General features: G+C 36.8%; 1 protein-coding gene and 1 pseudogene across 1 annotated transcript; one reads left to right on the forward strand and one right to left on the reverse strand.

Annotated features, from left to right (window-relative positions):
• Nucleotides 1–464: 464 nt before the first annotated feature.
• On the reverse strand, nt 465–1,397 carry LOC140508979 (olfactory receptor 8D1-like). The gene has a single exon (XM_072616897.1). It carries the CDS (start codon nt 1,395–1,397, stop codon nt 465–467), a length of 933 nt encoding a protein of 310 aa, XP_072472998.1.
• Nucleotides 1,398–13,482: 12,085 nt separating this feature from the next.
• Nucleotides 13,483–14,418, forward strand: LOC140508980 (olfactory receptor 8G1-like; annotated as a pseudogene).
• The last annotated feature ends 2,947 nt before the right edge of the window (nt 14,419–17,365 follow it).

Below are 17,365 nucleotides of genomic sequence, written 5' to 3' on the forward strand. Positions count from 1 at the left end.
TTGTTCTATTTTTCTTTGGAATTTCCCTTCCTACCAACATCTAGGTATTATATATACATACATACATACACACATATGTGTGTATGTGTGTATACATATATATATATATATATGTATATATATATAGTACAAAAACATGTTCTTCATGGTCAAGTTTTGTTGAAAATGGTGATGATGATGTGATAGAAAAGTGAATTCTAGTTCGACTCTTCTTAATTTATTGTGTGACTTTCAACAGGTTACAGAATTTTGGGGCCTCACTTTACCTATTTTAAGAAATATGAATAATAATTTTTGCAGTTAAATATGTTGTAAAACTAAAACAAGATAATGGAGGAGAAAACATTAGAGAAAACCTAAGTATTAACAAAAGAGAAGTCATTATTACAGGAAAATAGAGAAATACAAACTCAGAGAGTCCATCTTTTCATCTACTTATTGTAACTGACAGTAAATAGCATTTCTCAAAGCTCCCTTCCTCTAAGAACTTTCCTCAATGCTTTCTTTACATCTTTATTTCTCAGACTGTAGATCAAGGGATTGAGCATAGGAATCACAGTTGTATAAAATACTGAAGACACTTTTTCTTGTTCCATAGACTTGCTAGAAGGTGGTTTGAAGTACATGAATGTGATTGAACCAAAAAAGATAACCACAGCCATGAGGTGGGAGCTACAAGTGCCAAAGGCTTTGGATCTGCCTTCTGTAGGGTGGATGCGGAGAATGCTGGCAAGGATGAAAGCATAAGAAATAAGAACTGCCAAGGTGGGCACTAAGGTATTAAATCCAGCAATGACATGAAGCAGTAACTCATTGATTTGGGTGCTTGAGAAGGAGAGGTTGAGTAGGGGAAGTACATCACAAAAGTAATGGCTGATGATGTGGGACTTGCAGAAGGAGAGTTTCATCATGAAGCTTGTATGGGCCATGGCTGAGATAAAGCCCAAAGCGAAGGCAGCTGCCACCATCAATGAGCAGACCTTATAGGACATGATCACATTATAAAACAATGGGTTACAAATAGCAACGTAACGATCATAAGCCATCACCATAAGAAGGTATCCTTCTGCAACCACAAAGACCACAAAGAAAAAAAGCTGGGCCATACACTTAAAATAAGGGATAATATTCTTCTTCCCTAAGAAATTCAGCAACATTTTAGAGGTAATGGCAGAGGAGTAGCAGAAATCTACAAAGGACAAACTGCTGAGGAAATAGTACATGGGCGTATGAAGTGGAGGACTGGCAACAATTAATAGGATCATGCCCACATTTCCCACCACAGTGATGACATAGATACACAGGAATAGGAAGAAGAAAGGAAACTGGAGCTCTGGTCGATTTGTTAATCCTTCAAGAATAAACTCAGTCTCTGTGGAGTAATTTCCTGTAGTCATTTTCCTCTAGAGAGATCTGTAGGGATGGGAGAGAAGAGTCACATTAGAAAATACCTCACCTTGACCATAGGAAAAGTACATAGTCACAATAATATTCAGGATTCTCTTGAGGTGTTTCCCCAGGTCAAGGAGTATCTTTGTATCTCTAAAATACCATGAAAGACCTGAGATAAAGGATGCTATGTTGAAAGAAAAATCTTAGCTATTCAAAGTGCTGTCTCATTTTCCTGGTTCGGTAAGATTCTTTAATTCTTTATGTGTGTATGACTTACAGCCCCCTAATTTCATTCTGACACCTACAGGAAACACAATGCTTATCAATTTCATTTCATAGAATCACAGAATCTCAGAGATAAAATCTTCATGGGGAAATTCTATTCTGATATAATTCTTCCCAACAGGCAGAATTTGTTGGAGGGGTGGAAATTATAGGAATTCCCTAAGGAAATGACTATTGCATCATAGTGATATGATAGAAGACAGAAAAGTCAGATTTGGTTAGACAGGCATCCTAGATTTATAAGGAATGGATTTTTTTTAAAGGTTTCACAAAATGGGCACATAGAATGGCCTAAAATTCTAAGGTGATCAACAATTCAGGGATAAAGGTAGATTCTCTAGATAGAAATTCTAAGGGCACTAAGAAAGAACTGTGATGAAGGGAGAAAGCTGAATTGTCTAGAGAGGCTGATGTGATTATATGGGGGCCTCAGCAACCAATATAGATTTTTAAAATATATGCAAAAGATGGAAGCAAGGGCAGACAATTGAAGAAAATAAATTAAAAAGTGTGGAATACGATCTTATAAGAAAAGTGTCAGGGTATTTGGAAAGAAAGGAAGGGGGTAGTCTGACTTCCTTGACTATATTTATGATGAGGTTGGGATCCAACTAGGGCAGTGAGGGAGTAATTACAGAAAAGCCTCAGGTAATTTTTAGTATCAGCTGGCAGAACTTCCCTTTCCAGTCACCTCTGTGAGACACTACTCAGCAGAGTACCTTCAAAAGATGGACCTACAGAACATACATACAGATCATGCAGAAATCTATTTTTGAATTAGAGAATATTCCTACAAACTGGCTATCTTTTCTAGTATTAATACAGTTTGTTATGCTTTGCCTACATACCAGGCGAGAAGATGAAGTAGACAAACTCCTTGCTCTTTACTGCTACTTCCAAATCCTTTTTTCTGCCTCTGAAACTTATGTAGCTCTCCTCCTTTGATACTGTTCTCATTGATATCACCCAGATCAAGATTCTATTTACTATTATTTATTTACTCCAACATATTTTTTCTTTTTTGTATATTAATTTTATTTATTTTAGTGTTCTACAATCACTACCATAAAACTTAGATTTCTTTCCCCCTCTGTACCCTCCACTACCCCCTTTCCTCCCCAAGATGGCATACTATCCTATATAGGATCTACACATACATTCCTATTGAATATAGTCATGCTGTGTAGAAGAACTAAAATAAATGGGACAAATCATATAACAAACCAAAACATTAAATACACACACACACAAATGATCTGCTTCATTCTGAGATTTAATTCCATAGTTCTTTCTCTGGATGTGGAAGGCATTTTGTCTTAGAAGATCACTGGGAATTTTTTTTTACGTCCTTGCATTGCTATGAAGATCCAAATCTACCAGCAAAAATTCTTGCACACTGTAGTCGTTGCTGTGCATGAAGTTCTCCTGGTTCTTCTTCCTTCACTCAGCATCAGATCATATAAGTCTTTCCAGGCCTCTCTGAAGTCTCCTTGTTCATCATTTCTTATAATGCAATAGTATTCAACTCCATTCATATACCATAATTTATTCAGTCATTCCCTAATTGATGGGCATCCCCTTGATTTCCAGTTCTTGGCCACTACAAAGAGTGCTGCTATAAATATTTTTGTACATGTGGGACCCTTTTCCATTTTTATGATCTCTTGGGGATACAGTCCTGGAAGCAATATTGCTGGGTGAAAGGGTATGCACATTTTTGTAGCCCTTTGGGCATAGTTCCAAATTGCTCTTCAGAATGGTTGGATGAGCTCACAGCTCCACCAACAATGAATTAGTGTTCCAACTCGCCCACATCCTCTCCAACATTTATCATTTTCCTGTTCTGTCATGTTTGCCAATCTTATAGGTGTGATGTGGTACCTCAGATGGGTTTTAATTTGCATCTCTCTAATCAAAAGTGATTTAGAGCATTTTTTCATATGATTATAGATATCTTTAGTTTCTTCCTCTGAAAATTGCCTGTTTGTATTCTTTGGCCATTTATTAATTGAGGAACGCAATTTTTATTTTTCAAGGAATTCATCACCTCATTTACAGTCTTCGTTTCCACTCCTAACTTGACATCCAGACTTTGGTGCTTCACCATACATGTTCTTGTCTCTTAAAACACTCTGGCCTTCTATTTGATCAGACTTCTTAGCTCCCATGATTGTACTTCATTCCTTGTTAGACACACCTAAAATGGTGACACACTTGATTTCATTATTATCTAGACTGGTTCAAGCCCCTGTAGTTCAGCTGAAATATTTCCATTGATATTATATATAGCATATAATATTCATTATGTCCTATATATAATATTATATATTGTTATACATTATATTAATTAATATTTGAATTTTTGTAGATTCATCTATGTTTATCTTGCTTTATTTCCATTTGAAAGATTTTGCCTTGATCAGCCAAATCAGAGAAAGTGTGTGCATAGTGTTGTGAAATTGAAAATTGATTTTTAATTGGATTTCATTAACTTAATCAAGATAGTATAGATTGAACATTCTCCTTTGCTGTATCTACCTAAATTCTTCACTCTTGAAAGTTCATTCAAGTAACCTCAGGTTATTTAGGTCACAGTTCTACTCTTGTGACTTGTAGCTCCACCCCTATGTTATCATTTGTACTCCCTCATTTGTAACTTCACCCATCACCCACTTTCAAGAGAAACTTAACACAAAGGTCAGTTTCATCAATTTAAAACTATTGTCCTACAGGTCAATCCAATTAATTTAAAATTTGTTGAAGCAGCTCCCTTGCCTACAGACCAATCCCATAACGGGAGAACTGATCTCATCTCCCAATGATGTAATGGAGAGGAGTTGAGATGACACTTATCCCACTTCCTCATTGAAACATCTAGCCCATCGAAGAAAACACACCTATGTTTCTCAAGGTTTTGATCTGTCCTCTTGTTAATCACCATAAAAAGATTGCTAACTCTGGGAAATTTGGTCATTGACCCCAGTTACTGACAATCGCTAACCTTGCTAATAAATGGATAATGCTTGGAACTTTATCTCACAAAATTTCAGTATTCATATTTTTAGAGGTTATAATGAATCTCTCTTTGTAGCTATCTCAGGAGGCAATAAAAAAATATTCCTTGACCAAGTATCTAAGTAGAAAATAACTGAATTATTTCTTCAACAGGCCCTTCTGTATTCACTTCAGGGAAAAAGAAAAAAAAATGAGAGAATTGTCTAATATAGAGGGAGGGAAAAAACCAAACCTGACATCTAGGCCAGATAAGACACTGTCAGAAGGTCATAAGGGTCATTGGCCTTGTGACATTATAGTCACTGAATTGACAGAAAGTCAATTCAAGACATGGATTGAACATCTACTCTGTGCACACTACTATCTTAGGTATCATAGGGAGTCTGTGATCTGAAAGAAGTCAAAAGGCTAACCACCTCAAAATGTCTTCCCCTTTGTGTTGCTATAATTCCTGAAATTTTAGTTTTTAAAATTTCTTCTTGGCATGAATTAAGGCATTGTTATCTGGGGTTGGACTGTGAGAACCATTTATAAGCTAATAACAACAAACATTGTTTTATCTCATTAAATTTTCACTTAGCAGCAGTTCTTGATGTCAAAGATCATAAGATAAATATGATCCTATGGTGGAATCCATAAATTAAAAGTTAGGAGACTTGGTTTTCAGTTTGGGACCTAGCACTAATAAACTGTACAGCCTTGAGTAGGTCACTTATATTCTTTGAGACTCATTTTCATTACCTATGAAAATAGTATTTTGATTTAAATTATTTTTAAATTTCCTTACAGTGATAATTTTATATGATTTTAATTCTTGAATATAATGCAAGAGTAGAGGTAAGAGCAAAGGAGAGCAAAACAAACAGTTGGATTATATGGATTCTGAGTTCTAAACTAAGATACTTTTTTTTACATTGAATTTTGCTGCCAGGGAAGAATTCAGCTGGGTTGACCCTGTATAATTAGGACACATAAAGGACATATAAAGGCAAGAACTCTACCACTGGGTATGGATATCAAAGAGAAATTTAATGATCTTTCTCTCTTTTCACTGAAAAGATACTTAAGACACCAAGGTAAAAGAAGGATGGGGAGAGTGACAGGGAAAGAGAAAAAAGACAGAGAAAGAAAGAGAGAGAAAGAGAGAGAGAGAGACAGAGAGAGAGAGACAGAGAGAGAGAGAGAGAGAGAGAGAGAGAGCAATATATGTTTAATTGAATTATTATTGTTTTTATGTATTGGCAAAAAATTTCTGGGTAGAAGACACAGTGGCTAAAGTACCAGGCCTGAAGTCAAGAAAATAAGTCTTTATCATCTTCGTGACCTAAAATCTGACCTCAAACACGATGTCACTATGACATCGGGTTTCTTTACTTAAGAGAAAATGATCTAAACTAGGTTTGGAAAATTATGCCTAGATAGAATAGATTAGCAAGTATACTAGTTTGGGATTAAATAATTTTCCATTATTTTTATTTCTAATTGTTTTCTGATGCATCCTTTCTAAATCTGTAGGTACATTACAATATGTCAAAGTACATGATATACAAACAGAGCTTTACCTTTTTGGTAAATAAATATTAAAATACCCACTCTTATTGCCTTGGATATATAGAGGAATAGCTTGGTTCAGAGGAGTAAAATAAGCAACAGTTGCATAGAATTATAATGGAATTGACAGAAGAGAAGGGGAGCTAATTAGGCATCTGGCTTAGCTAATCTTGGATTTTAAAGTGTCAAGCAAACTATGTAAACAAGGAAACTAAAGAAGTGTGGTTCCTCATATAGTGTTTTAAAAATCAGGGAAGATTTAAATAGCAGTGAAATATTAAAGACCAGATGCTCAAGGGAAGACCTCCTTGCTTTGTCCTAAGAAAGAAGTGGCATCACTGAAAATTGATCAAAATCAACAAAGTCTAAAGCCCAAGCCTGAATCCTTTATAATAATGATAGTAAAAGAGGAATCCAGATACTTACCCTGCTTCTTCTAAAGGAATGATTGTAGCCTTTGCCTGTGCTTCACACATAAGGATCATCTGCCCTATCACTTTCTAGTTTTCCAAATTCATTGGTGAGTGCTGTTTGCTGTCTTTAACAAATAAATAAAATACATGTGGTCTGGTCTTATAAGCTCCTAGGGTCAGAAGATAGAATTAGGAGATTTACCTTTAATAACCCCAGGGAAGGAGGGTGCAATGACTTAGGTGTTTTCATTTTTCAATCTTAGAGTTCAGGGACCTGATTAGAAAAAGAGTAATTCACTAATCCCTGCAGGATCTCTTTACCTCAGGGAAAGCTGTATTAGAGAAAGAAATAATAGAGAGATCTTTTAAAGCATTTAAATGAGGAATAACATGATACTGTAGAAAGGAATGGGCATTCAGAGGGCATGGGTTCAAGTCCTGAGTTTTCTACTAATTTAGCTGCGTTCTCATAGGCAAGTCACTCCTACTTCTTTGGGGCCCAGTTATTTTAACTCTAAAACTGAAGGGTTCGTGTGATATCATCTGGAAAATATCTGCCAGGTCTAAATCTATGATGCTTAAGTTTGCATTGTTTTACTTGAAAAAGTTTTCTAGGCCACCCCTTCTTGATTATTCAGTTTTCTCCGTATGTCTCATGTGTGACCAATGTCTGAAAATCTTCCTGGCCTTATAAATAGGATCTTATTTCAGGGATTGGGAATGGCTTCAGTCTTTTCCCTTTTAATTTCCAAACCTGTTCATAGATGCCTTGATATTTGTCTTTATATTTTTTATCTTAAGTCTTTGTGCTGCTTAAATGTTAATATCCCTTGGATGGATGATCTCATAAGATCCCTTCCAGTTCTAGAGACATATTTCTTTAGCAAGTAACTAAATGTGCTATGACATTTAGCGAGCAAAGAGTTTCAGAGAGCGGATATAGTGTAGTATGAGAGGCTTGGGCAGGCAGTGGAAATCTGGGTCCATATATCGGCTTCTTTGCTAAGGAAGTACATGAGAGGGGTGTCAGGTAACCTCCATGGGTCTCAGTTTACTAATTACTAAAATGAAGAGGTTGGTTTTAAGTGTTGTATTAGGTAATATTAAGTTAGACTGAGGCATAAAGTCCCAAGAACAATCAAATTTTTAGTAAAGTGTGATTTTAGCCATCAATATGATCTCAGCTTCCCAGCCAAGCTAGGACCCCTGAATGAGCAGAACAGCTCTCTTTTATAGTTTGGGGGGAATACAGAAAATAGGAAAAGCCAACATCATAGATGGAAGAAAATATGACTGGATAGTAATTGAGAATGATGGCTGGCAACAACTCTTTCCTTCCCTCTTATGACTTAGAAATGTTCGTTGTTCAAGTCTAGCTGTATCTGTAAGGAGAGAGATAGCAAGTCAGGCTTTTAGGATATCAAACCAGACCTTGAAGCATAGCTTGGTGGTGTAATGATACTAGACCAAAGTCCCTGGTGTCTACCTGCATCCTTTAAGCGTAATAGACTTCCTTGACATAAGAATAGAACAGTGATTAACAAGAGAATTAGATTTCTAAATCTAACTCATTACAGGACAACTGAATATCTGAACTAAATTCAGAGACAAATAATCATGATTTAAGCAATTACAGGATGAAATCAATTAATTGTAAATAGGATCAACTAAAAAAACAGAATCCATCTGATTATTTCTGTGTTCTTAACTTGGGTTCAAGTCTGAATTTAAAAAAAATCCTTTAATCATTGTATTTCAAAATAACTATTTCCTTTATAATATATATATATATATTTGCATTTAGACACATTCTAAGAAGAGGCTCAAAGGCTTTACCAGATACCAAAGATATCCATAGCACACAAAAATGTTAAGAACTGCTAGTCTCAATGTCCTGTTTCAGTTCTAAATTCTTTATCTAAAGAAACTGGTACTGTAATCGATGAAGTCATTTCATATCATACTGAGAACTCTCTGTCAATGATATTCTCTATCCGTTTGTTAACTGAAATTTCTAATGTTGACCACTTTTTCTCTTTTCCCTTTGTCCTAAGGTTCCTATCTTTCATCTCCCCACTCAGAAGAGAAGCAGCTAACTTGTAATAGAAGTTACCTTAAAATACTGTAACAAAGGACTTTATTGTTGAAGCTAAAATATCCCCAAACTCACAAAACTTAATGGAAAAAAGGGAAGCAAGCACCAGCTTCATAAAGTGACACATTAAAATAAGGCCAACGATTGCCTATATGTGTAGGGAAAGGAGAGCTATAACTAGAGGCTTGGAGGCTGTGGTGGGCAAACAAAGCCAGTTTTTAAAAGGCCAAAACTATAACAAAAGGGGGAAGGGAATACACATTTAAATAGCACCTACTACAGCCAGGCACTATGCTAAGGTGTTTGTAGCTCTATGTGTCCTTTGACTTTAGGCTTCCCATCTTCTGTTGTGCCTATCCATTAAGGGTAGAGGAGTGGTGTCCTCCACTCGATGAGCATTATCACCCTTGGTCATATTCTTCACATTCCAATAACTTAGAACTCCAGTAGATCATCACCAAAACATCATTTCACAACCCCTAACATTCAGTTTCTCATTCCCTTCCCCCTTGGAGCAGCTAGAGAATCAGTGGAGAAGTCAGGAAGACGTGAGTTCAAATCTCACCTCTGACACTTGACATTAACTAGCTGTGTGACCTTGGGCAAGACACTTAACCCCAATTGCCTCATCCTGGGTCATCTGCAGTCATTCTGATGATTATCTGGTCATTGGATTCAGATGGCTCTGGAGGGGAAGTGAGGCTGGTGACCTGCACAGCCCTCCCTCACTCAAAACAAAGTCAACTGGAAGTCATGTCATTATTTCTCTGATAGAGTGGTCTTCTTCAGCAACAAAGGACAAACACACCCTTAACCATTCCACTCCAAAGTTTCATCCTAACTCCAGCCAGCACTTTTACTGTGCTCTCTGGAATTCCTGTTCCATAGGCAACACATTTCCCTTCATCTTAAATCTATTTCTCATCCACTCCTTCCATCTGCTAGCTAATTACTGAAATTTGTCTTTCCCATAATGACACAGCTTCCTTGATTACCTTTTTCCAATACTGGTTGTACCTTCATTCATTCTCCTCAGCTCAATGGTCAAGGCAGGGGAGTTGGTACCCATTTTCCCCATTACCACTTCCTAATTCTCCCCCTTCCTTTCTCACTCAATAATCTTTTTTCTTTTGAGGCTCATGCCATTCATATCTATCACCCAATTAAAATCCTAGTAGTTGCTGTCTATACACTGCCAGGCCACTCCCCTTTCTTCCACAATGAGTTCAGTATTTGATTTACAAGTTTTCTTTCCTCTTCTCCTCTTGCCCTCATCCTGATCTTATCCTTTACTCCCCAACACATTTTGATGAAACCGGCTTCCTGGCTGTTCCATGAATGGGACACTCCGTCTCTTAATTCTAGACATTTTCTCTGGCTGTTCCCCATCCCCAAAATGCTCTCCCTCCTAAATTATACCTACAGATTATAATGGCTTCCTTTAAGTCCCAACTAAGTCCCACCTTCTACAGAAAGCCTTTCTTATTCCCAGTGGCCTCCCTTCGTTAATTACACTCATTTATCCTGTTCATAGGTTGTTTTGTTTATATTTGTTTGCATGTTGTCTCTCTCATTAGTTTGTAAATTCCTTGAGGTTAGGCTATCTTTTGCCACTTATTGTATCCTTAGCACTTAGCATGGTGTTTAATAAATGTTTCTTGATTGGTACTGAATGATTAAATTGATTAAAAAGACTGTTCAAACCCAGATTCATCAGTAAATATCTTTGGATTATTGTAATTTTATATAAAATCGTTTGGATAGTTTTACACACAAAAAAATGCATTAATTTTTCATCATAGCATGGAAGATAATTCTGAGTTCCAGGAAGTTATGCAAGAGAACTATAAGCTCTGGCAAGTCCTATTGGGTTTTAAAGGCTTGACACAAATGCCCAATGATAAACTGTATTCTTATTATTTGAAGAACAATCTACAAATTTGGAGGCTCACATGTGTGTATCAGGCATCAGGAATTGACTCTAAGACTCACTTTCTATGCAGTCATATATTCCCATGGCTGAATGCATCTCTATACCTCTGTACTGGCTATTCCTCAAGTCCAGGATGCACTTCCTCCTGATCTTTACTTCTTAGAATTCCTGAAAATCTTTGAGACTCAGTTCAATTCCCCAGCTTATCCCCAGCTATGAATGCCCTCCCACTCACATTCACATACGTATATATACTTCCTCACTAAAATTTAATCTCCTTGAGGACAGGAATTGTTCATTTCTGTCATGGTAACCTGGAACTTTAGTGCAGTGCCTGGGCACAAAGGATGGCCTTGATAACTGCTTATTCATTGATCAATACTATGAATATTATGAATCTCATTTTATTACGGAGTAAATTGAGGTTCAGAGAGTGTATAGTTGGTCATATTGTATACTCAATAACTGAAACGATTTGAAACCTAGAACTATCCTGATTCTTAAGCTAGGGCTCTTTTCATTCTGTATCATAATGAAATTAAAACCAAAAAGAACACCAAAATGAGCATTTCAGATAATTATATTTCCTCTAATGTTTCTCTCAATGCCACTCCAAGAAACAAAAATAAAAAGAAAAGTGTTTGAGTTCCCCTTATTCCTAACTACCATCTCTATAATGGCTTGAAAATTTGCCAAAACTTATGTATTTAAGAAGGAGCTGTTCAAATTTATTATCTGAAATAATAAGAAAACTGAGGATAAAGTTACTGAGTCATCTAAGATTGAATTTGCAAAGCTAGAATTTGCATATCAAATCAGGTCACCTGATTCCCCAAAGGTCACCAACCCCGAATGATTAACAGAGCTGATTTTTATGACAAAAAAGAGGAGCTTTTAAAAAATGACAGAAACTTGTTTTGAACATAAATCAAGTGGACAAGCCAGGTCACCTGACTAGGTGGTATCTCCCAGGCTTTCTTAATCCTACCAGTAAGTCCTTTCCTTACAGGAAAGGTGCCTTTTGTAACTAGAAATCATACTGGGAAAGAGGAACTTCCAGTCATTAGTTAGACACTCTCTGCCTCACTCCCCCATCCCATCTTCCTTAGAAGATTCCATTATTCAATTTAAACTATAGTCCAAGAAAAAAAAAAAAGGGAGCTTATCCACTTAGACTGAAAAGAGGAACTTAACCTCTAGACCTTTCTCCAGCTTCCAGAAAGGAAAATTTAGCCTCTGCTCAACCTTTCTGCTACAAAAGGGAACTTAGATTTGGTCAATCCCCCTTCCTTCTAGAAAGGGAAATTTAGCCTTGTGAGAAAAGAGCTTATGATTATTTTATTCTTCTAAATGATCTCCTTCTAAAGGAGAAAGTCTTATCAATTTACAAATTCACTAAATCTATAGGTAACTCAGATTGAAGAGACTTTTTTGTGTTAGTCTGACTTAGTTGTTACTGCTATCTTTTCCCAAAGAAAGAAGTTTAATTCTATAATCAAACTAAAAACGAATCAAAGCAATCAATGCTAATTTATTTCCTTTTCAGAGCTTGTTAGGAATTCATCCTAGAGCTCTAAAATTCATTCTGACCCTTCATCTCTAGATCATAAGCCAGAATAAATCAAAGACTTCTTTGCATGATGAAACCCATTAAGTAAGCCGTCTGGTTGGGCTGCACCTACCAAAGGCTTCTTCCAAGAAGAACTAAAATCCCCAGTGAGGTAAGGCTTTTCCTCAGTCTTTGTCAGTATTTCTAATCAGGTCTCAAGACTCGTTGCTCCCAAGAGACAGCATTCATTTCATATAAATCTACATCACTTGTGTAATTGATGGGTGATATTTTCTCCCCTTCATTTGCAGTGAACTCTGAAAAAGCCACAATCAGAAATTATAATAAGGGAAGCTTAGAAGAGGAGATTCATACACTAGATCATGCATAACATTAACTGGAGCATAAGGGATCATGCTAAGGATCGCTATGATTGATTTTGTCAACGTTATTTCCCCTCTAGGATATTGTTAGTGAAGAGCCTACATATTAGAACTTTGAATGGTGAGTGTCTGATCAATTTTTCCTCTTTCCAAATCCACAGTCATGAGCCCTAGGGCCCCAGGAAACATGGTCTCTCTACCCTATACTGTCTTCAGTAACTCCTGACATGGACTGGTTAAGAGTCACAGTACAATGGGAGAAAGAGAACAGACAATGCTTGTTAAGGTGGAGTCATTCTTTTGATATTTTAAGAACCTCTCACTGAAAAGATAACCAGAGTTCGATCAATGTTCTTACTTTGTGACTTCAAGCTGTTATTGAAATCTATTTATAAAATGTTTCTTTAATTTCTTTTAAAAAATAAGAATCATGGCACCTTACTGATCCTAGCCCCATTTGAAAGACAGTAAAATTTCAGTTGATTTTAGAAACATGAGCAGGTCCTGGAAAAGAACAAGGACAGATCAGAGACTATGAAGAAGAACTGGCATTTATTATTTTTTCCCTGAATCCCCATCTCTCAGGGCTGTTAGATACTGGGCTCTCTGCCCTAAGAGCAGAGTCATCCTTACCTAATTAAATAAAAATTGGGCAAAGTTCATTCTCTTAGGTGAGTTTTAATATTCCATGTTCTTGGGAGTCATTGAATATCACTGGGTATCCAGAGATACTAGAAACACACACAAAAGACCCCAAAGAGCCTTGGAATAATTCTTCTATTATGTGAACAACTCCTCTGGGTAAGAGGATTCACAAGAACTTTTTCTAATGTGCTGCTTTGTTCCATCCCAACAAAGCCAAGAGAATGGGTAAATAAAATAATTCCACAGTGACTGGATTTGTTCTTGAAGGATTATCAGATTGGCCAGTGCTCCAGATTCCCCTTCTACTACTATTCCTGAGCATCTATGTGGCTACCATGGTGGGAAACCTGGGCATGATAACACTGATTCACATTTCTTCTCACCTTCACACTCCCATGTACTATTTACTCAGCAGTTTATCTTTTATTGATCTCTGTCATTCTACTGTGATCATTCCCAAAATGTTAGTGAATTTTGTGTCAGAGAAGAATATCATCTCCTACAATGAGTGCATGACTCAGCTCTACTTCTTCCTCATTTTTGTAATTGCTGAGTGTCATATGTTGGCAGCTATGGCATATGACCGTTATGTTGCCATCTGTAGGCCCCTGTTGTATAATGTTATTATGTTTCATCAGGTTTGCATTTGGTTGGTAGGTGGTGTATACATAATGGGCTTAGTTGGTGCCACAGTTCACACAGGCTTCATGCTTAGAGTGTTCTTCTGTAAAAACAATGTCATCAACCATTACTTCTGTGATCTCAATCCTCTCCTAGAGTTTGCTTGTTCCAGCACCTATTTTAATGAAGTGATGGTTATTTGCCTCAGTGGATTTAATATCCTCATACCAATTCTGATCATTGCAAGCTCTTACATCTTCATTATTGCCAGCATTCTCCATATTTGCTCCACTGAAGGGAGGTCCAAGGCTTTCAGAACCTGCAGCTCTCACATGGTAGCAGTGGGCTTCTTCTTTGGTTTTGGTGCATTCATGTATCTACAACCCTCTTCAGCCGGTTCCATGGAACAAGGGAAAGTATCCTCTGTGTTTTCCTCAATCCTTGTCCCTATGTTGAACCCTCTGATCTACAGCCTGAGGAACAAGGATGTGAAAGTTGCCATGAAGAAATTCATGGATAGGAGAACATTTTGGTGAGAAAAAGAATCATCAGTGATGAAGTTGGACTTTGTTCTGGATAATGTGGATATTTTGTGTGATCAAGGATATTTCTTTGTCATATGTGAGAATCCATTGGTATGCACATTTCTCTTACTCCCTTTTTCTATTTCCTTTTCCTACTGTAGGGTCCTTTTTGCCTCATTTTTTTTATTATAATAACTGTGTTGGAGGAATCACAATGGTCAGATCAAATATTAACTCATAGTTTTTAAGTACTATTGCATATTTTAGAACTAAGAATGGCATAACTGCCAGGACACATAAGATTTCCACTCCTTAAGAGCATCAACTGCATATAATTTCCCTTAACCATTGGAATGGAATACTTGTGTATTTATACTATTTTTTTCCCTTTCTAATTTCATCTGTCTTCCTTTAAGTTATCTCAACTAATCCAAAACTGATATTTCAATATATGCTTGATCCACACACTGAATGAATTGAATATTGGCTTATGTCCTAGAGTAACTTTTCATTATCCTCTTGACCAGACACTTTATTCTCCTAGGAAAATTTGTCTCATTTACTGAATATTGAGTCCCTTCGCCCTGACTGATGCCCTTCTTCTCACTCCTGAAGACCACAGTTGCCCTCTGATTTTTGTTGTTTTTGTCACTTTTCAGTCATGCCTGACTATTTGTAATCCAATCTGAGATTTTCTTGGCAAAGAGACTAGAGTTGTTTGCCATTTTCTTCTCTAGCTCATTTTACAGATGAGGAAAAATGACGTAAACAGGATTAAATAACTTGGCCAGGATAACAAAGTTAGTAAGTGTCTGAGTTCAGATTTGAACTCAGGAAGATGAATCCTCCTAAGTCCAGTCCCAGCCCTCTATCTACTGTGTCACCTTGCTGCCCCTGCCATATGATTTAAGAACACAAATATTAACTGAGAAGTCATAGTTTATCAAAGTAAATACTTCATAGAGGACAGCAGTGATATTGAAGAGGATTAAATCACTTATAATTTCAGGTACCATACCACCTATAGTGTGTGAGGAGACTGACAGTTGGTAGTTCTTATAAAGACATTTTTTTGAAGTTAACTTTCACCAGGAATCTTTGCACACACTACCTCTTTGCTTCCAAAATTGTGTAGAAATAATAAATTGTTAGGAATTTCCTCCCAACCCCATGTAATATAGCTATAGCTGTATCTGTACCTGCTAAAATCCTTGAGCCACAAAATATTGCCTCAAATTAATTGGCAAACACAAGAGGCCTTGAAAGGGTAACTCTTATTCTCTTTGCAACAAAGATTACAGAGGTATCCCCTTACAGGAACAAAGAGGAGAATCAGCAAATGTGGTGAATTTGTTGTAACACAAAGAGAAAGAGTAAGTGCAACAAAACAGAGAAAATGGGAGCCTTCATTGTAGAGGTGAATCTTTCCCAAGTTGGATATTGGAGGTAGGATTCATAGTCAGGGAGTAGAATCTATTAGAGCAGATGAAATAATGATAAGCACTAAAAGACATATTCAACCTCATTCAGGATTATGCAAATAAGGGGGAGAATTTAGTTTGCATTCAGATTTTCTGTACAGAAGGAGAATAAATGAGGATAGTTGGGGTGAGGTGAAGGTTTGGAGGAACAAGAAAACTAATGAAGGAATGTGAAAATCATCCTATTCTCTTCCCTCATCAGTCCATATCAGCAGAGTTCTGATCAGAACATTTCAAGAAGAATGTTGACAAGAGATAGCAATTTTAGGGCAGAGGAAACAGGTTGGTGAAGGTACAATTAGCTGAAGGAAATGGGGGTTATTTTCCTTCACTCCAAATAGGATGTGAGGGGAAAAAATTCTTATACATTAGAACTGTCTCAAAATGAACTGGATGATACAAAGGTAGTAGGAAATTTCCCATCACTCAGTGTCTTTAAGAAGAGACTGAGTAACAAAATGCCAGTTAATGAGAGGGAACTCCTGATTTAGCTATCAACAGATCTATATTACCTCTGAATTCCTATCTCATATTGTAATCTTTTGACTTTTATTAGAAATTATGTGGGCATGAGTAAAGAAACCAATAATACAGTGATGAGGTGGGGATTACACAGCTTCCTCCCAATAAAAAAAAGTTATCATTGTTTTCTGTGATAGGGAATTCATTAAAGAAATACGAAAAAGAGGACTTACAGATATATGAAGTGGCAACCCAACTACCTAGCTCATCTCCTAAGACCAACTCACTTGAGAATGGGGAACCTCCCTAAATAATTAATTTATTAAAGATATTTGTTGTTAAGGAAATGTTCAGCACCATGGCTGTTGCCTGGGAAGTTGGATATTTTTTTACATCTTCTTAAAACAATGCAAGGATGCCTTTAGAGAAGATAATCCAAAAGAGGAGAAAGGGCTATTACAACTTGCCAATTGAAAACTATGCTGACCAATGTTTTGCCTGGGTGTGGTTTAGATTGTAAACATATTGACTTAAGCCAAGGCAGCCTTCTGCAGAAATTCCATGATCTGATAGCACCAAAGAGAAATCCTTGTTATAGTTTGAGGGTTAGCAGTTTCTGTGTGTGTGTATGTGTGTATGTATGTGTGTGTGTGTGTGTGTGTGTGTGTGTGTGTGTGTGTGATGGAGATATGTATCAGAGACAGAAATAGAAATATAGGTAGAGAGACAGAGAGGGATAAAGACAGAGAAGAAGAAAATTCCATGGCACTGAATAACACTGTCCACTAAGGCAAAGTATTAGTTTTTTGCTAAAAGCTCAATATGTGACAAAATTGGCTACATTTCTGACACAATGCTTGCTCTGAGACTCTATCTCATCCCATAACCTTAAAGGTGCATTTGAGAGACCAGATGTAATAGTTCTAGTGAAATATCAGGCAAATTATGATTTCTTCCATTATATCCCTTGAGCACCTGATAGAGGCTCAGACAATAAGCACAGCAGAAGCACCCTG

This window comes from Notamacropus eugenii, chromosome 5, assembly GCF_028372415.1.
Source record: "Notamacropus eugenii isolate mMacEug1 chromosome 5, mMacEug1.pri_v2, whole genome shotgun sequence".
In the NCBI taxonomy this organism is placed as follows: Eukaryota; Metazoa; Chordata; class Mammalia; order Diprotodontia; family Macropodidae; genus Notamacropus; species Notamacropus eugenii.